General features: G+C 41.1%; 1 protein-coding gene across 7 annotated transcripts in view; it reads right to left on the minus strand.

Annotated features, from left to right (window-relative positions):
* Window positions 1-21,413, minus strand: part of LOC130175035 (IQ motif and SEC7 domain-containing protein 1-like) — a 150,193-nt gene that overhangs the window by 22,237 nt on the left and 106,543 nt on the right. For all 7 annotated transcript variants that reach the window (XM_056385298.1, XM_056385300.1, XM_056385299.1 and 4 more), the window contains one exon: window positions 1,843-2,011. In XM_056385298.1, the coding sequence (XP_056241273.1) occupies window positions 1,843-2,011 (169 nt within the window). The remainder of the gene's footprint in view (window positions 1-1,842; window positions 2,012-21,413) is intronic.

Here is a 21,413-nt window from a genome sequence, read left to right on the forward strand (position 1 = left end):
CTAACAGCTCACAAAGCAGCACTGTAAAGCAGCTAACGACAACAGAGGATGTTAGATAAGTTAAACCACTGTTATTCCTGCTTTGTAATTAGAATTCCTCATATTTTAGCAAAGTAATCATAAGCTGACTGGTTAATTACACTGGTAGTAAATTCATAACAATTTTCAGTTTCAGTCATGTTGTTATTTCTATTTCTTCTATTATCTTTTTTTTTTACAGTGTGGGTTATTTTTGTAGCTTTGGTCATTACCAAGTAGCTTTCATTTAACTCACCATCATAATGAAGACGACAAACCCCTATACACAGGTGTAAGACATCGCAACAAGTAAAGAAACATTTACACAGTCATCGGTGCTGTCAGGTGTACAATAATTATTGTATTTGTATTACAATTTAGCTTTTTGTTTACTGTATGATGAGATCATTCTAAAATTTTGGAACCTTGTTTATTATCTTTAGTAGTCTTTTTTTCCATTAACAGTGAACTGGTACAAAGCTGAACATATTATTTATTGTACAGTGGCTGTGCCACTGTCAGTGCTAACAGCCTCTTATAAACACTGACTGTGTTTAACAGTCTCATGTTAAATTTGGTTTCTAGTACAAAAATAATTTTGAACCTGCAGCTGTGTAATGACACTCCAGGATGGATGGTTTGTGTCCTATAAAAAATGCAATGTCATTAGCTGGCATGCATGCTAGCATTGCTTGCCAACATTAGCTAGCTAGCCTTTGGTTTCTTGTCAAGCATGCTAGGTTAGTTTAGTTACCTAGCTAAACTGTTGTTGTAACTAAAGTCTAACTCTTTCTCTGGCATGTTTAGCCGTTACCAAACAGCACAGGTGCACCAGCCTCTGGATGGGATGGACTCACGTTACCTCTAGCCCACAAAAAAAAGCAAAGGAAACAACATCCTATACTTAAAACTAAAAAATAAATGCATAAAAGAAAAGATAAAATAAAACTACTGATGGTGTTCAATTTGTCACCACTTTATACTTCAAGATAAATAAAATATTTACTACTAAAAAATTCTCTATGAAACTTCTTGTTCAGGAAGTACACAAATGGTCCCCTCATCTTTTATATCTTTTTCATGGATAGTGAGCTTGAAAATCCTTTTAGCCACTGGCTAAAATATGGTTTTAATGGTTTTGGAACACAGTAATTACAACAGATAAATCTTACTCTTTCCCACATCTTAGATTACACACAGTAGGAAATATACCAACTTGGCACAGAATAGAGAAAAGTGAGGTCTGTAGGAACAAGATGTGAGGTTATGGGATAAGGGGGTAAGTGGGTACCTGTTACAGGTCATACATACCCTGTAATTAAAGAAAAGGTACTCAGTAGTTAAACAGTAACTATGGTATACCGTCTTTGTAAGATCCTGAGTTGTAACCCCCTTATTTCATAACTTCACAACTTGTTCCCCACTTTCTACATAAGTATTGGTACATACTGTAGTCGTACACCGTTAGTACAAAAGATTACACTTTAACTCCAGAGTAATTACATTACCAAGGTGTTTGTACCATTTATACTTTTAAGAGTTTAAATAATTACATAATTATTGAATAAATACTGTTTGAAATAGAAATAATTAACAACCTTGTGCATCCTTTTTATTCAAATAAATTAAATAATTTTGCTTGTTAATGTCTCATTATTTGATACATTTTAATTGTGGCCTGAAAGTTTTTAAACATTTACACCTTTAAACGTCTGGTTCCTAACTCCTGGAATAATATAATAATATTGAACAAGGTGAAACTTCCTGTGATAAACAACCTAATGGCTGCACACCTGTTGTCTGAGTTTCTTGTGTTTGTGTTACCTGAGTGTGTATGTGGGAGGCTCCCAGGGGCCCGCTGGTGGAGGCAGAGCTGTAGGGATCACAGGGGCTGGAGAGGGGGATGTTGCTATAGCGATGGAAGGGAGGCGGATGGCCGAAAGACGAATCAGGAAAAGTGAGCGCCTCCGGACACTGAGAGTCGCCCTCCACACTGAGAGAGAACAGAGACGGGGGAGGGGTTGTTAACCACCTGCTAGTGTTGATCACATCAGGTCAAAGTGACTGATTCAATAATACGTGTTTGTTTCCTGTCACACAGAAATAAACTGAAAGATGAAGAAACAGACGGAGAGAAACAACAGGATGAAATGAGAAGTGATGTAAACAAAGGAGAACAGAATCAGGACGAACAGAGGGATGAGGAGGAGGAAGAGGAAGTGGGTACAGAAAAATAGACAAAAATGAAGGAGAAGAAAATAATATGACAGGAGGAGAAGAGGGAATGATGAGGATGATGAGGATGATGATGATGAGGAGGAGGAGGAGGGGAGGAGGAGGAGGAGGAAGAGAAACACAACAAGACAGGGAGGGAAAGTCCAGGATAAGAAAGAAGAGCAGGAGGAGAACTAAGAGAGGCAGAGGAAAGAGACAAAGTCAGACGAGTCAGCTGTCAACTGACCAAACCAAACCAAACCAGACCAGATCAGACCAAACCACACCAGACCAGACCAGACCAGGTCAAGCCAAACCAAACCAAACCAGACCAAACCAAACCAAACCAGACCAGATCAGACCAAACCACACCAGACCAGACCAGACCAGGTCAAGCCAAACCAAACCAAACCAGACCAAACCACACCAGACCAGGTCAAGCCAAGCCAAGTCTAGAAGACTAAATGGATCAATTCAGGCAAAACAAACCAGAAAACCAAACTTTACTTAAACAAACCGGTTTAAAACTAAACTGGATCAAACCAGTGAACCTGGAACAGGTTAGACTATATGAGGGTAAATCAGACAAACTGGACCAATCAGTAAAAACCTGGACCAGACCAGTGAAGCTGGAACAAATCAAACTAAACTAAACCAGATTAAACTGATATAAACCTGGTTAATTTGGACTAATGTAGCAGAAACAGACTGAGTGGATCAAACTGGAGTAAACTGGACCGGACTAAATGATGGGAACAAATTAAATTCAACAAAACTAGACTAAACCTGAAAAATCCAGATCGAACCAGAACGATCAACCAAAACACGATCAGACAACAGGAGCTAAAACAGATTCAACTGGACTTGAGAAATCAAACCAGAACGAACCAGACAAACTGGGACAAACTAGATTAAACCGGTTCAGCTTCACTAATCAGGTGACAGTTTGACAACATGTGATCGGTCCGTCACCAACTCAGCAGAAAGACAGAGACACCTCAGTGTCAGCAACTGCAGACAGAGCACAAAACATTGTGACTGATAGATGATCAATCGATTCATTGATTAATCAAGGAGGAGATGAGAGGAGAAAAGCAGAAGAATCTATGTGTCGGCCATCTTTAGTCTGTGTTTCATCATCAAAGGGGCTCTTCACTGTTAATCTAAGACACCGTGAAGCTGGCAGAGAAGCTAATGTGGGCGCTGCCAAGCTCACACGCACACGCTCACACACACACGTGCTCCCACACACTCATGCTGTGCCTCTCTCAAACACAACACACTGTACACCCACACTCACGTACACTGTACACACCCCCACAGTGACACACACTCACACACATACTGCTGTTAGCCATGAGTCACCCTCATGTGACTCAGTGTGTGTGTGTGTGTGTGTGTGTGTTTGTGTGTGTGAGAGGTGAAGACGTTATTCTGGGATGATGTGGCATTTATATCCCAAAACTTTGATATATTAAATCCTCTCTCTCACGCACGCACACACACACACATGCACACACAGCTGAGAAGTGACTGCACTCATATATCCCAGAGAGGCTCTGCAGTAAAAACTGAGAGGAAGGTACTCTAGATAATTGCTAACTGTTTCTGTTTCCAACTGTTTCTCTCCTCCTCCCCTTCATCATCATCTTTTCTTTTCTCCCTCTTCCTTTGCTTTCCTTACTTTCCTCCCATCTCCTCTCTATCATTTCCCTCCTCCCTTTTCTCTCTCTTCACATCCATCCCATCCATCCACCTCTCCTCTCTTCCTCTCCTCTTCCCATCTTCTGTTCATTTTCTTTTTCCTTTCCTCCTTTTCTCCCCTCACTCTTTCTATCTCCTCCCTTCTCATTTCCTTTCACAGTTGTAAGAAACTACTGTAAGTGAACGTCCTTTGGAATGATGTGCATTTATGTTTTTCCAATATTATGATCACATTTTTATATAAATTATAATAAAGAACAAACACTGTTTTAACTAATAACACACAGATCATTGTGTTCTTCTTCTTCTCTCAGCTCATCTCCTCTCTCCTTTCCCTTCTCCTCCTCACCTCTTATTTCCTTTCTTTTCTTCTTTTCCTCTCCATCTCCTCTGTCACCTCTTTTCCTTTCCTTTAACTCCTCTGCCCTCATCTTCTCCTCTCCTTCCAACTCATCTCTTTCCTTTCCCTTTCTTGCCTCATCTCTTCTCCCCTTTTCTCTTATTTCCTTTCCTTTCCTTACTTCTCCTCACATTCCCTTTCATCTCTTCTTTCCATTCCTTTCCTTTCCCTGAGCCTGAGCCAGCTGCAGGGTTGAATTGAGGTGAGGTATGTTTGATTTATACCCCGGCCGTGCACTTAGCACCACGCTGGCAGCTTCCTCTGGCAGGCTGCAGCGCACTGAGGTCACACAGGAAACTTCAGGTGACCCTGACATTAGAAAACCGTCACTTCTGTGCCAGATTTTACTTTTTAAAATCCTCTGTCTCCATCTTTGTTGCTCAGCTCTCGTTGCAGCAGTGCTAACCAGTAAAATCAGTACCAGGTACCATATGAATAAGATAATACAGATTCTTAATTTCCACTGGGGATCATGGTGAGACATGTGCCCCTAATGTTTGTAGATCTGTGTTGATTTGTTCATCAGAAGTGCCTTCAGTTATTACTGGGCCCTCAAAGCAGTGAGTAGTACACGTTTGATTATCAGATTTTTGGTTGCCATGGGTTTCGTCTCTCAGGCTGTCCTGTCTTGTTAGTGAAGTGATGGGGCTGCATACAATGCTCCTGAAACCTATATTTTTCTGGTTAAAATTCATATCTATATATAAACAGTGTTTTTAATTCTAGTGAATATTTTCCTAAAAAGATGCTAGAATTGAACTTCAATTGACCTTCTTGTGATCCATCAAAAATAAAATTATAATGCACAGAGCACAAAATAGAGAGTATCAGAAACTAAAAATGATTTTACCTAAGGTTAAAAACCAGGTTTACACAACTTTACTACAACATAATTTGTTATGTGCTCAATTGATATGGTCACTTTGTCAGTTGGCGAGGAACACCCAAATTCATCATTACACAAACCATAAACATAAAACATATTGCTTTCTGTTGGCACTGATTAACATATTCTTTCAGTAACGATATCGTGTATATGCATGCAGTGCCATAGTCACACTGCAAATGATGCGATGCAATAAAGTAAATGAGGCGCACCATGCATTTTACTGCTTAATAATAAATGAAAATTAACACACCATTTTAATTATGGCTGGGAACTAATGCTGCCTTTATATCACATGGGATTGATGGTAGAGGATGGTGAATTCATGGGGCTGGAGGGAATTCACCTGGACTCTACTAAGAGCTGGCCGCCCAGCCAAACTGAGGGGGAGGGGGAGAAGGTGACCAAGAACCTGAAGGTCACCCTGGCCAGAGATCCTGAGTGGAGATTTGAGAAACTTCCAGAAGGACAACCATCACTGCAGCACTCCATTGATCCGGGCTTCATGGCAGTGACAGTTTGTTAACAAGATTCTCTGGTCTGATGAAACCGAGACTGAACTGTCTTGCCTCAATTCTAAGCGTCACGTCAGGAGGAAACCAGGCACCGCTCATCAGCTGCCTGATACTATCCTCAATGGTAACGCATGGTGGTGGCAGCAGCAGGGACAGGGAGACTGGTCAGAATTGAAGGAAAGCTGAAAGGAGCAAAGTACAGAGAGATCCTTAATAAAAACCTGATCCAGAGCTCAGGATCTCAGACTGGGCTGGAGATTCAACTTCCAACTAGACAATGACCTGAAGCTCACAGCCAAGACAACAACAACAAGAACGGCTTAGGTACAACTCCATGAGTGGACCAGCCAGAGCCCTGGGTTCAACTCAATCAAACATCTGGAGATCCGGAAAATGTCAGTCCACTAATGTCCCCATCTTACCTGACAGAGCCTGAGAGGATCTGCAGAGAAGAACGGCAGAACACTCCAAAGCTTGTGACGTCATCCCCAAGGCGACCAGAGGTTGTAATTGCTGCCAAAAGTTGCATCAACTGAGTCTTGAGTAAAGTGTCTGAATACTTATTTTAAATGTGATATTACAGTTTCTCCTTTTTCATAAATTTGCAAAAATTTCTAAAATTCTGTCACTTTGTCATCATGGGGAACTGAAGGTCCGTGAGGGAAGAATTTTCATTAAATGATTTTATCATAGAACTGCAACATAACTTGTGAACAGAGTGAGGTGGTCTGAAGACTTTCTGAATGCACCGTACACATCGGTCTTTAACTGATGTGAGGCGTCCATGTTTGTTTGGTTTTCGGGCACTTCTGTATTAGTAAGTGCAAAGTTGGATACATTGGAGCTTTCAGAGAAATTTGAGTTTCTCAGACAAAATCACAACCTGGATTCTTGATGTCAACACTATATATAAGTCAATAAAGTAAATAAGTCCAGTATGGCATTAATGTGGCATTAATCCATCAGTGCTCTGCTCACCTGAAAGCTATGCTCTCACCTGCTGCTGCTACTGCTGCTGTTCATACAGCTTTATTATTGTGAGCTGTAATAATCTAAAAGGTCTCATACAGTATAAAGGTAGATCTCCATGTGTTCTTTGATTATAAAGCAGGTCTAGGTTATATATTAATACTGTGAAAGTATGAAAGTGCTCAGTCCACAGAGAAATGCTCACAGCCTGTATTCAGAAACTGAGCCTCAAAACGAGCCGTCAGGACTTCCTGCCACTATCCAACCTTGCAGGATTTTGTCTCTCTGAGTGTTTACCTGAACCTCTTCTATATTTTTATTGAGTTTAAGTTGATTAAGTCAGCCAATCAGAAGAAAGGTTCAGACTGTCTCTTTTGATTGGCTCACCGACCTGTTGTCACTAGACCTCCAGAGAGAAGCCTGAGAGAGGAGCTGTAAAAATACACTATGTTTTTTGGTTCTTAAAACCACAAATATATCCTCTTATGGATCAACACTTCAACGCCAGAAAAGTGTAAAATAAATAAACAAGATTAAATAATAAATAAATAACTAAATGAATAATAAATAAGAAGAAGAAACGGTTACCATTTATCTCCTGGATGTACAGTGAAGAGTCTGGTCACTGTAATATTCTCACTAAACTCGACTACACTCTGTAAAACCCAGTACAAGAGACAGTAACATCTACTATACTTATAAACCCACTCCAGCGTGAAAAAAAGACAACACTCACATGTAAACCTTGGCTCTGCTCGGCAGCTTGTTTCTCCTGTGAAACCACATGAGTCCGGGGGAAGAGGACACACACGCTAATGAGGTTCAGTACAGTTTTTCATTTTTATGTTTGTTTCTGGTCTTCTGTTTTTCCTTTCAGACGTAAACCTGCATTTCCCTCACACACAGAAAAACACACACACTTCAACACACACTCTGTTTCTGTTTGTCATTCTGCATTCAATGCCAGGGGCGGTAACTAACAACACACTGGTAGCAACATGCATCCTACAAGACACACACAAGCACACACACGCAAACACACACATGCACACACACACACTGATTAGAAAATCCATCTGATTTATGTGGGTTACAGTGTCAAAGCAATGATGCCAGTTGCAGCACAAACAATACAAACACACACTGATACACTGAAGCATGGATGTGCTCACATGTAGTGCCTCCACATAGACTGCTTCCCTCTCTGCCCCTGCAGCCAGCAACAGGCCAAACAGACCCAGAACATAAAGACAATCAGCTGCTGCGTCAGTCAGCTGCCCACAAGACCAGGATGCCTGAAATATTCACATCATGGAGTGTCAGGTGGAACAGAGTCAATTCTGAGGTCCACCTCCGCATTTTCAAGGAATAAAGAATCAGGCTGTAATGTTCAGTTTATTCTGCAGTTCTCTCTTGTTTGTTTGTGCTTGGAGACAGCAGACAAGGGGATTTCCCAAGCAACAGGAAAATACTGAGAGAGATGCGTGACTGTCACTGGAAATGACCTTACATTTCTGGGAGACACACACTGTCCTCCTGTAAAAAATGAGCCCATAGTTCATCTGTGCAGCAGGTTATTATGACTTAGAGTTACGTTTTGTTGCTAGGTGACACTAGGGCACAACTGAAAGAGGGGTGCACATTTGTAAAGATGTGACTGCACCAGCATAATTAGTTTTGCATCTCTACATCTCTTTGTGGTTGTTTTGTGGTCGTTTTTGCGTCTCAAGTTGTTTTTGGTTGACTTTCCAACAGGAAGTGATCGCAGTCAGTGGATACAGAGGATAATAACATCAACTACTGACTCTGACAGATCAGTCAGTAGTGGGGTGAGGGGCTGCTGAGCCCAAAACACTTACAGTATCAAATCCTGAAATTTGAGAAACAGAAATGGAAATTCAGTTTGGGAAACACCTCCTGATGGGATGTTCGCTGCTGTGAAGCTGACAAGCAGTGACTCCACCAGCTGTAAACAACAGCCATGACAAACAGGAAGTGAGGGTGCAGCGCCGTGACAGAACGGACAGCGACTCCCAATGAGACGAGGCCGGTGTCACAGCGACACCAGTAACAATGAAGAAGGTGGAGGAGGAGGAAGAGGAGGAAGATGACCAGATGATTCACTGACCTGACTCACTTCTAACTCAATGACCAACCAACCAGGGAGGCATGAAATAATATAGAGAATCAAAAATGTATTTATTTAGAGACCAAGGTTTACTGAAGAGCTCAGATGATGTTTAGTCTGGTTTCAAACCTGCACTGTTTTTGAATCAGACACCGTTATATTTCCCTCCTGGTGTGATATTTGTTTCAGCAGATCTGAACTCAGGTGTGGACGGAGATAACCACACAGAGACAGATACTTGTCTTTGTCTGTCCCCTGCTCTGACGCACTGAATCTGAATCAGTGTCATACTGAAGTGATCAAACACTGCAACACTGCAGCCTCTAAGTGGTGCCGGTACGACTGTGGGGTTTACATTTAGACTAAACAGTAGTTTTCTACTTGAAGTAAATTAGCTGTTAAATAACAGTGTCTTTGCTTTAGAAGGACATTTTATTTGGCTGCTGTGTCCTTCGCTGCTATTGTCCCCTGTGGGCCTCCGTAGCCTCCGGCTGTCACACTGCAGAGTGCTATGGTATAATAATACAGACTGAGTAAGTCTGACACCACATGGGAGCACACACACACACACATACACACACACACACACACACACACACACACACACACACACACACACACACACACACACACACACACACACACACACACACACACACACACACACACACACACACACACACACACACCTGCAGCTCTGTCAAAGTCACTCACGCAGGAGGTCAGTGTGTCATTCTGTTGTAATTAATAAGGTTCTGTGATTAACTGTTGAGGTCAGTAATTACATACACAGCTTAGGTGTGTGTGTGTGTGTGTGTGTGTGTGTGTGTGTGTGTGTGTGTGTGTGTGTTTCTTTCTTGACCTTAGGAACAGATATCTGTGATACAATATTTCAAACTCAAGGTCACTTTATAGATTTCTCCAGAGCTTTCAACCAAAGCCCATGTCTTCCTTCATTATTCCTGAACTGTGTCATCATGTGATCTAAGTATAGAACTTGATGAGTGACTTAAAGACCATATTCTAAGAGACACAGCGGTTATGATTTCAATGTCTTGTTGTCTTGTGGCTGAAGAAGACGATGGGATGCAGTTGAAAACTTTGGATATAACCCCACTTTAACCTGCAATCATCAACAGTAAAAGCTTTATCCTCCCACAGCTACAGTTTGACTCTGGTACAGACAAAGTGGAGGGGGCACTAACTGAATATAAACCATAATCACTGTATCATATTACAGGTCAGACTTCGATGCAGATCAGAGGTAATACGAAAGAATTTCATTAAAAAAGTTGAACTACCGCCTCCCTTCTGCCCTGTTTATCCAGAGTCATACAAAATATTTACCATTGGTGTGAAATTTTGTCATAACTACTGTGTCTTGAGTAACGGCCAGAAGCACTTTTTGTGAGGTCACCCTGACCCTGACCTTTGACCACCAAAGTCTGATCAATTCATCTTTGAGTCCCAGCTGACATTTGTGCCAAATCTGAAGGGATTCCCTTGAGGAGTCCTTGAGATTTGTGAGGTCACTCACCTTGACTTTTGACCACCAAAATCTAATATGTTCATCCTTGAGTCATAGTGAATGTTTGAAGAAGTTCCATCAAGGCGTTACTGAGATATTGCGTCCACGAGAATGGGACGGACAGACAACCTGAAAACAATATGCCTTCGGTTCTGGCTGTCGCCGGCACGGAGGCATAAAAATAAAAGCTGCACATATGTGTCCTGTTTTGTTAAAATGAAGCTTCAGCCAGCAGCCGGCTAGCTTAGCTTAGCATAAACACCAAGAACAGGTGGAAACAGCTAGCCTGGCTCTGTCCATACATACTAAAATCTCAAAAATTAACATGTTAAATCTCCTTTGTTTAATCTGAACAAATCAGGGTATCTCCATTCATGTTTCTTTGGCCAGATTGTCCCAGGGATTGGAACCAGCAACCACTCTGCTCCACTGCCCCGTAGGCTTGCAGCGCTCTACATTAGGACACAATGGGGACTCAGGAAAATGTGTGTTAGTGAGACACAGTTTATCCAGGCCTTGTTTTACCAGGGAGAGAGAAAAAGAGAGAGCGAGAGAAAGGGAGAGAGAGAGATTGTGTGTGTGTGAAAGGTTTGTGTTTCTGTATTGATGTGTTACTGTGTGAATTTCAGTGTGTGTATGTGTGTGTGTGTGTGTGTGTGCGTGTTTGTGTGTGTGTGTGTTTTGTATGGCTCGTTGTCCAAACAGGCACCAAATGGCACCAAACCCCGAGGCATCGAGCTGCTACTCACAACAACTACAGTACATGTGTGTCAGCCCCACCTCTCTCTCTCTCTCTCTCTCTCTCTCTCTCTCTCTCTCTCTCTCTCTCGTCTTTTGCCTCCTTCTCCCCTACAGATGGTCATGTTTTTTTTTCATTCTTAACGTCCTCTCATGTTTTTCCTCTCTCTTTACATTTTTTCTGTACCTTCAATGCCAATGTGATTTAATCAATTGTCCTTACAGTTAGGTAATTACACTCACAACACACACTCATGGAAACTACAGAGTGGCTAAAGGGGTTATTTGTAAGTTTTCTCTGCTGCCAAACTTGCTTTCTTGCTGGGAGCGGGTGGTGGCAATAGTCACTTGAAGAGAGCTTCAGCCATTGTTGCATTTACAAGACAAGAGGTTATAATACGCCCTCTGAGCAGCGCTACGTCTTCAGGGCAGACTGGAGGTTACAGTGAATTGCTATCAGAAGGGAAGATGGGCCAAGGCTAGCTGGTTAGCATGCTAACTTCAGTAGAAGAAAAGACAATGGCGTTGCTTGGCACCTCTGGAGACAGCTCTTGGTGAGTAAAGCAATGAAGATTGATGCTGAACTCATGTTTCTTGTAGATTGGTAAGTAAACAGCTGTTTATTCTAATGTTGGCTATGCAGCATTAGCAAAACTTACAAATAGCTCCTTTAAGTATGGTAAGGCAACTAAAACTATTTAATTCAATCATAAGTCGAGTGATACTACAAGGCTAAAACAGTCCCTAGTACTTTTCATTTTCAGTTAAAATTAGCCCAGTTTTAGCCCATTTCTTTTAACCTGAACATTACTTGGACATATGCATTACATCCAATTCCCCACTTTGGCCTTCACACCCTTACATTTTGACATACTGTATAATAATACAATCCACTGGCCACTCATGGCAGCCTGACTCAAATTCAATCATTAATGCTGCTTTCAGAGTAAGTTCTGGGTCTGCACCATCCACTTGAACTCAATCATACAGCCTTATGCTCCTTCTCTGCCACTGCATTCCTCATAAGAATGTCGCCTGACATTACCATCCCTGCACACAGGACAGCCACAGTCCAGACTGTTCTGGTCTGTGTTTCCGTGATGGTGGAACAGAGCAGGGGCATCCCTATCTATCTTCAAGAATCACTTGAAGATTTATCTCTTCAGAGAGCACCTCCTCTCCTCACACCTCTAACACCCTAACGTGACTAACTAGCACTTACTATGCACTTTTGGTACACTCCTTTACAACCCTGCATTTGTTAAATTTATGTAGTACTTAGTACTTACACCAAGGTCTCTTACTGCACTGAGGTTTAAGTGTTGTCCCTCACTTGTAAAAATGAAATTAGTAAATGTAAATGTTATACTTCCTCCTTTGGCACTGGGTGTAAACCATCCTTCAGAATGATCTAATAAAGACATAAGTCCTAAGAGAATGGGCTGATTACACACATCCTTGTGTGGATTTTATTTTGACTATAGAGCATAATACATCAAGTCCATGTTAATCTGGGTGATTACTGTCAAGCCCAAAATATAGAAACACAAATGAGGCAAAAGCACAACAGTAGAGAACCAGTTTCATTATGTCAGTTTTAAATAGCACAGAGGGGTTCTATCAGCTTCAACTCAAATTAATTCATCATTGTCTTGACCTGAAATCAAGTCTCAAGTAACAGAGTGTGGGACCTGGGTTTAACATTCCCTCCTCCGCAGAGGTTGATGGATCTCTACCAAACAGATAAAGAGAACACAGGTTAACCAAACATGTTCTCTCCTCTCCATCTGATCTAATTTAAGGTGTGCTTTATTCTCCTGTGGTTTCCCCGCTCCTCTCTCACAGCCTGTTCCAATCTGCTCTCTCCATCAGTAAATTGTCAGAGCGCCAGAGGCACAGCACACTGTTTTGAAAGGAAAGTAAAGATGTGATTTGATTGGTCCTGACTGACTTTGGCCCAAAACACATCAACTGATCCTGAATTCAATCTGTTTCCCATCCTGCTCATGTTTCCACCTGAGCTGCAGCTGCACCAAACACCTCTGGACACCAGACTAACAACATGTGCTGCTGACGACTGATTCATAATTTCTGAATCTGCCTGAAACCGACAGCGCTCTTTTCCTTTCTTATTTGTCTGACCTCCTAGTTCCAACCACAATCTCTCATCTCCTTCTCCTCATCGGCCGTGATTGGTCAAATGAAGTTGGGCAGCATCTAATCCAAGCAAATCGCGGAGCATAACGCCCACGTCTAAAAATGTATTTTACCATGATGAAACAAGTTGAGACAAAGAATTTGATTGGCCACACATCAGCTTTTATGTCTGTCTGCAGAGTCAGGAGTTAATGAGGCTGGGCAGATGAGATGTGGCAGAGATGTGATTGCATAGCTGCAAACTCAAGTGGGTAGAAGAATGTTTCTGAGCCGATCTCAGGGAACAGTATTCCAGATGTGTTGATCCAAGGAGCTAGTCTGGAGGACTTTACATTAAGTGTTTGTTTTGCACGTTGGAAGCTGTCAACTACACCGTCTTAAAAAATGCGGCCTCTCATAGAAAATTAATATCACTACGAGCTAGGTTTCACCAGTCAATGCTTTTAATCCTTTGCAACTGTCACTGGGGTAAACAGAGTTGAACTACCTTGTATTTTTGGTTGTGTAAAGATCCTGCATATTGAATAATTCAAAGCTTTTTAAAAAGTAGTTTAGCTAATATTCAGTTTCCACCAGGTTTTCCGAAGGTTTTTCAACTCTGATACGAGTGGTAGGAGTGTCTCCTGAAATAGCGCCCCTATGGTGGCAGGCGTACTGGACCATGGTTATAATTATAAACACGCAGACTGTACCGGGAGTACCGTACCTACTTTTGTTACCATGGTTACTAGAATAATGGCCATGGCTTGGTTAGGTTTCGGAAAACGTGATTCGGGTTAAAATAAGTATTTCCTCAAAACCAGACGATCTTTGTTACAATAATAACAACGTGGTTAACTTTGTCAAACGGTCACTGATAACATAAACAACATAAATTGCTACTTTCACATGACAATCCATGACTGCTCTCATTGTGTCATTTTCCTGTGTTTTGTTGACCCATCCATCCACCACAACCTCCTCCTGATGAGGACTTTCTCTTTTTTTACTACGTCACTGCACTTTTCCCTTTGCTTGTGTCATAATTACTACGGCCACGAGATGTCACCTTACAACAAACATAACTATGGGTCATAATAACCTGCTGCACAAACAACCTATGGGCTCATTTTTTAGGTATTCGTTCATTATCATTAATTATTCATAACATGAGCTTAGCAGCTAGCTAACATTATCTAACGTATATAACACAAAGTTAATCAGAATGAGTGATGATCTGATCAATTCCCAGTGAGCCTGCTGTCTCTTCGCTTGTCAATTCAGCAGTGTAAATGTTTTTAATGCACTCTAATCCAGGTCCCTGTTCTTCAGCTGACCTTTAACCATCCGTCCATCAGTCCGTCAGAGCTTCAGCCACTCCACTGTGTCATTATAAGTAATGACTGCCGGACATTCGGTCAATCAAGTCTCAAAAACAGCCATATTTTTAGAGCTGTTGTCTCCTTCAGCCTCATGATGATGGATGGACAGAGCTTTCATTCAGCCTGACCTCATGTAACCCCTTGCTCTGGCTGCCTTGTCTTTTAACGGCAACTGTTGGTAACTGATACATATTTCTATCATGGCTGGATCACCAACCAGGCAACTGCCCAGGGGCCTCAAAAGCCCTACATTTACTCCATGTCATTTGGGTCTACATAATTTGATTAACTGCTAATTTGTTAGAAATTCTCACAACCTGAAGTTACAATATCAACTATCAATGTAGGCAAGGTGCTATTAGTCTGTCAGTCTCCGTTCAGCCTTGCAACTACAAAGGCTGAACAATCGACTGATTGAGTGCTTCCGATTAATTGGTCAATCAATTATCAATATTAGTGCCAGTTCATTTTCTTGAAAATGAGAATATCCTGTACACTACTCTTGCTTAGCATCACGATTTGTTGATTATCCGAACATTTCGGTCTCTAGACCTTCAAGATCTTTAAACTTTAATCTTTAAACGTTTCTAGGGGGCCACGGATTAACATGATTAACGTTTTGGTTTCTCAAGAGCTTCGAAAGTCTAGAAAAAGAGAGACTGAAACTCTCTCATTTGGATGTGCTAATATATTCATCAAGAAGATTGCCATTTAATTTTCTAACAGATGACCAATCAATCAATCCATTCATAATATCTGCTCTATGTAGCCTACTGGTCGGTTTCTGTGTGCCTGGGAAATAATTTAACTCACATGAGATGGGGTGTCACTAGGGGCCCAAGAACACGTTTAACCTGGAGCCCCGTAGAAGGTTGACCTGGCCTTGGTTTCTATAATATATAAAAACTAGACCTTGCTGACCAATGTTGCTCCCTGATCGACATTGGTCAACAAAAAGGCCACATTTAACTTATATGTGAATACTTTGAGATATCAAAGTATTCACATATAAGTTGTGTTTTTTCAGTGGTGAAAACTTTTACTCAGTTGCTCCTCAGAAAATTTGTATTTTACATCCACCCTGTATTTCTCCTGCAGTGCTGTTATAATCCTCTGGATCACAGCTCGTTCCTCCAGAACTGTAAATCACAGAGCTGAGAGAACTTGCTCTGCTGCTCCCCTGGTGTGAGCTGATACAGGCAGAATCAAAGTCAGAGAGCTTAAGTTAACTCAGCAGAAAGATCAACTCTCCTTTTTTTTAATGAAAGTGGTTGTAGACTATAAAAATAAAGGAATACCTTTCAGTGTATTGCCGCTCTGACAGGCTCAGGTACAGACTTATTTTTACAACCATCACAGTTAACTGCAGACAGTGAGAGGACGCCTGAGGCTGATGGAGAGTTTATGCAATGGTCATCAATTCTCCCTGAATTCAGACTGGGCCACTTGAACACAATAAAAAAAATCATAAAAAAAAAAAAAAAAGAATCACCTCGCAGAATTTAAGCATTTACATCAACTTAGGAAACAGGTTTACGACTGAGAGAGAAAATACAGTTTGGGACAGGACAACTACTCTGTATCAACCATCACACACCGTTTCAGAACAATCTCTCCACAAAGTTCATTTAGCAGCTGTTGTAGAGCATGAGCTTCATGTTGTGATGGAAATGGAGATGTTAATTTCGGACCTCATGATGAGCTTATTTTGCCAACTGCCGTTTCTATGGTCTGTCTATCTCAAGAATTACACATTACATAAAGCCTGGCGCAAACAAACTCAACACACTCACATTTTAATTCCCATGTAATAATCTGTTATCTTTCCCTCCACAGTTTTACTATCGGCAAACAAGGCATTAACATTTCATTGTCGCAGAGCTGCTCCGAAAACAAACACACCAAATAAACCATTACCGCCTGTTGGTTTAATGGAGAACGAAGCCCTCCAAGATCTGTGGCTCTGTTTACATTGCAGATAAAACCTAACTCTTAATAAAAGATTCTCTGCTTCTCGTTGAGTCGACTTTCATCAGCGTGCAGGGAAAGGGCTTCCACTAAGGCCTGAAAATATGTCAACGGAACCTCTTTGCAGACGTGATTAACAGGAGAAACATGACGATGATGATGACATGATGATGGATTTTTACTGTAAGGCTGACACAGGGTGAAGCTACCTGCTGTATGTGCAGGAATAAATGAAGGGTTTCAGTGATGTTGCATACAGTGACCTTTGAAACCATAAAATTCAATTTACTAGAATAACTTAACTTTGAGTAACTTAAGGCTAATCAATATGGCTAAAATGAATATCATGATATTAATGAGAGTAAATATTTCAATATGGTAACAGCCAGATTTACAAAGGCTTTTGAGCCTGTTTTTTGTGTGACACATTCTGCATTGAATAGTGTAGTTTTTTAACAAGTTGCGTCTCTCTCCTTAATGCATATGCATTTAAGAAACAGTTACATGAATAATATGTAGATAGATAGATGCTGAATAGATGTTGAATTATGTATTCTGCAGGATTTACTAAATTCATGCAATTTGTGACTCTTATCTTTGCAAAGATAATTACAGTGCAAACACAGGAGCCACAAGGTAGACTGGTGGGAGCAGAAATGTTACTTTACCTTTAATCCACAAACACTCTGTAAAATCAGGTATAGAGCAATAGTCACATGACAACAATATGCACTGTATTAGTTTTCTAGCAACACTAAAGGCCTGGTGACTACAGCATTTAAAATGGCAAAATTTAATGGCAAATTCAGTTCAATCCAATGGAATCGCCTCTAGCAGTGGGAGATAAGTAAATCTGCTTGTATTTTTTGCATCAAGTTTCAACTTTAAGTTCAATTTGGGTGAACTCTGACCTACAGGCCAACCCTGAACTTAGCATCACCCTGGTTCTCCTGGTTTTTCCATTGTCTTTTGGATTATTACAGAAAACAAACTCTGTGACAAAACAACAGTTTGTGATACTGACAGGTTTTGTTCAGGAGTATCATCTTAAATAATGAATACCATTAATGGTGTTTGAGTAAGTAAAAAGCTAATGTTATAGGCTATAAACCAACTACACCACGGTCACATGACTTCAACGTTACCACCACTAAGTTTCACTTGTAGCTTGATTTAGCTCTTACCTCTTCTACAAAAGTCTTTCCTCTTACAAAGTTAGTAACAGTTTGTAAGAGCGCAAGTATAAACACGAGGCTATAAAGGTGGACTGGTGAGTATCGGTTTTCATGTTCACTGTGATCACGTTTAACGTCCCTGACAACCTCTGCAGTCTCATTTACACACTTGTTAGCAATCAGCCTTTTTAAGAGATGTAAAACCTTAAAGAAATTAGGACTGATTTGCTCAATAAAAAAGGCAGGAGTAACTGAAGTTATTACATCTCAGGGAAAATCCTCAATATCAATGTCATGAAAAAAAGTTAGCGGATTACCAAATTCACTAGGGTTCATCCTCTGAGCAACATGAAGGTCGAACAAAGTTTCATGGCAATCCATCCAGTGCTTGTTTAGCTGTTTCATTCTGGACCAGAGTGACAGACCGACTGATTAACACTGCAACACAGCCAGATCGTTAGCATGGCTAAAAAATAATTGAGTAGGAGGCTTTTCCAGCTTCCCAGTCCAGCATCATCAGGTCCGTGTGACAAACTGAATAATAATAATAATAATGTAGCTGTGTGTGATCAGATATAACCTAAATATAAATCATAGCAACTTTTCTTCCCACTCATACAATCTCTTTTACTCATCAAACACTTTAACTTGTTTCTCATTGTATTTGTCATTTATTTCCGCCTCTGAGTTCCACTTATGGTAGGTCTTTGTTCCTCTACCTGCTCTCTGATTCTTTGCTGCCACCATAATTTAATTTCCCCTCAGGGAGCTGGAAAGTTCATCTTGTCTCATCACATGACACTGATCTCATCTCTGTCCATTCATTCATTAGGAGGTAGTAAAAGAAAAAAAAAAAAAATCAATATCATAACACTATTATATCCAGCTTCATTAATCTTAACGACGGCCATAAGGCAGCCCCTAGGAGGATTTGTGCAGCGAAGCAGCTTGGGAGTCTATTTCAGGAGGTTGTGTGGCAGCTGAAATCATTTGGCTGGCTCACTTTGGTCCAGCATCGTTGCCCTCTGCTCCCTCTGAAACAGGATAAATCATGGCTGTGAGGGGGCGAGAGAGAGAGAGAGAGAGAGACTGAGTGTGTGTGTTTGTGTGTGTGTAAATAGGAGGAAGAGTCCAAATGACAAAACTGAAGATGTACTGTCTACAAAGTGAACTGAAGAGTTCTGAGCTCTCTCAGGACAAGAGCTGTGACGGGGCCTGGGAGGTGTCATGGAAACAAAAAAAATACATTTGTGCTCATGATTCAGTAATTCATGCTCTCTATTCACTGTTCTCTGCTATTTTATAAACAAAATAATTAATTGATTAATCAAGAAAATGATTGTCAGATTAATCAATAACAAATTTTCATCAAAAATACTCAGCTTCACATAGCCAATTAGCACATTTAATCTTATTGTTTACATCAAAAAGCAATTTAATACCAACTGAAAACCTGCTCATCTCACTGCAGTGATGTAGCAGTGTACTCCAGGGTGTGTCAGTACACTGTGACATCACTAATGGGTGTGGTCCCAGGTGTGACAAAGCACACTTCTCCATACAACAGCATAGCCTAAAACAGTTGACTTTTCTTTTGTAGTAACTGAGAACAGGGCAGAATCATTTAAATTCATATCAAAGAAATTCATATGTCACATATTTTACATCTATGTTATTTGTTTTGCTAGTTTATTAAAGTGAATGCTTGTAACAGACATTCATGGTGTCATTTTTAGTTGAAAAGTGTGTGTAGGGAGGTGCCAAGGTGTTACTTGGTTCAAAGAAGGTTGTAATTGTAGGTGACGCTGAATTTAAACTGCAGTCCTGGTGTTTAGAGAAACGAGCCTCGAGCAGATGCTGCGGTTGCATTTTGTGGAGCAGCGTTCTTTAGAAATTCACCCACAACTGAACATTCGTCATCTTTTATTCAGTTAATTATTCACCACTATCGACATACTGTAACGTGCCAGCCCTTCAAACCAGAACCGATACCATTTGCAAAAACCCCATTAGGCTATTTCATGTTTTATTAAACATCTGACAAGATATGATTGGTGGCATCATGTGAGCACAGATTGATGAACGGCCTCCTCCTGCACTGCTGCTCCACACCCACCAGGAGGAAAACACTGCAGTGTGAATGCATGCTGAGTGCTGAGGGAGCCGAGGTCAACAAAAGAAAATCCTGAGAGCTTCACTTCTTACATCACTATCATCACAAGCAGGAAGGGTAAAGGTCAGAGGTCAGAGCTGCCTGACAGTAACATAAAGAACAGCCAAAGTGAAAATAAGACTGAGGGAAAGGCTGACATCTGGGTAGACAGATGTTTCACTTATCACGCTCACCAGTCAGTGTGACCATGGCAACCACAGCTCTACCCCGTGGTTGCCAAACAATCTCAAAAAAGGTGAGAGAGCGCAACCTGGCCGCCACAAAACAGCAGACAGACAAAGTTAGAGACAAACTAACATCTAGCAGCTGAACCAGATATTTTTCCCAGGAGCTGGCAAGATCTGAGGCACTGAAGGTGAAGCAGAACCTTCTACTGAGGTAATGTACGAATTAGTGATGAATAGTTAAAGGTAGCATATTGTATAAAGGTAGATGTCCATCTGTTTTTTGGTTATAAAGCAGGTTCAGGTTCTATATTAATGCTGTGAAAGTATCAAAGCGCTCAGTCCACAGAGAAACGCACACAGCCTGTATTCAGAAACTGAGCCTTAAAATGAGCTGTCAGGACTTCTGTAACTTTGTGATCACACAACAAAGCAGTCACTGCTTTCAGCCATGCACCTGCAGCCTTCAGCCTGTGTTATTATGGCCACGGCTGACATCAGACACATCCAAAACTTTTAGATGGGTTTACAAGCAATGACCAGAATGAAAGAGCTTATAGGATCAACATGAGAAGTTGTGTCAGAAAAAGCATGAATCACAAAAGTGAAAAATGTTCAAAACCAGAACAAGGAAACCTCCCTGTGAGCCCAGAGTGAATTTATGACACATTTAAATATGACTTTTTACCCTGTGCTGCTGGTAGCTGTTGTTTCTCCCATGAATTTCATGTCATGTTAGCTAGTAATTTTCACCAATTGCCTATTTCTAGATTAGCTTGAAGTTAGGTGGAGTCAGACACTGCCAAGATGGCAACGGTGCAGCAGGTCACTCTGAGCTTTAAACTGCTCTTTAGAAGCGCCTATCTTTATATACAGTCTATGGTTTTTTCCCCTGTGCAGGCAGACCATTCTCCAGCTCTTTGGAGATAGGTCTGACTATGTGAGACCAATTCATGATGCAAAAAGGCCTTTACATGTTGCTCTAAACCATCAGTGCTCAGCTGGTTGAGATCTGGTCACTCTTTATGTTTCACAAATTTTTTCCTTTAATCTGCCCCCTGTCTGTATATAGCGTTTATTCTTTTATTCCAGTGGTATTTAGGTCATGTTACACTGTGGAGTGGCTACTTAAAATGCAAAAACACCACAGGATGACAGGTTGTCACATCTTTGTGCTTTAGAAAAGAAAAACGTCTCTCTGTGGTGTTGATGTGGTCTTGGCGACTGATCCTGTTCGCTGCTATAAATAAATACTCTCTCTCATCAGGCTGCACTGTCGCCAAAACACTACCTGCAGCACGGCCGCCCATCCATT

The sequence above is a fragment of the Seriola aureovittata genome, chromosome 9, assembly GCF_021018895.1.
Source record: "Seriola aureovittata isolate HTS-2021-v1 ecotype China chromosome 9, ASM2101889v1, whole genome shotgun sequence".
Lineage (NCBI taxonomy): Eukaryota > Metazoa > Chordata > Actinopteri > Carangiformes > Carangidae > Seriola > Seriola aureovittata.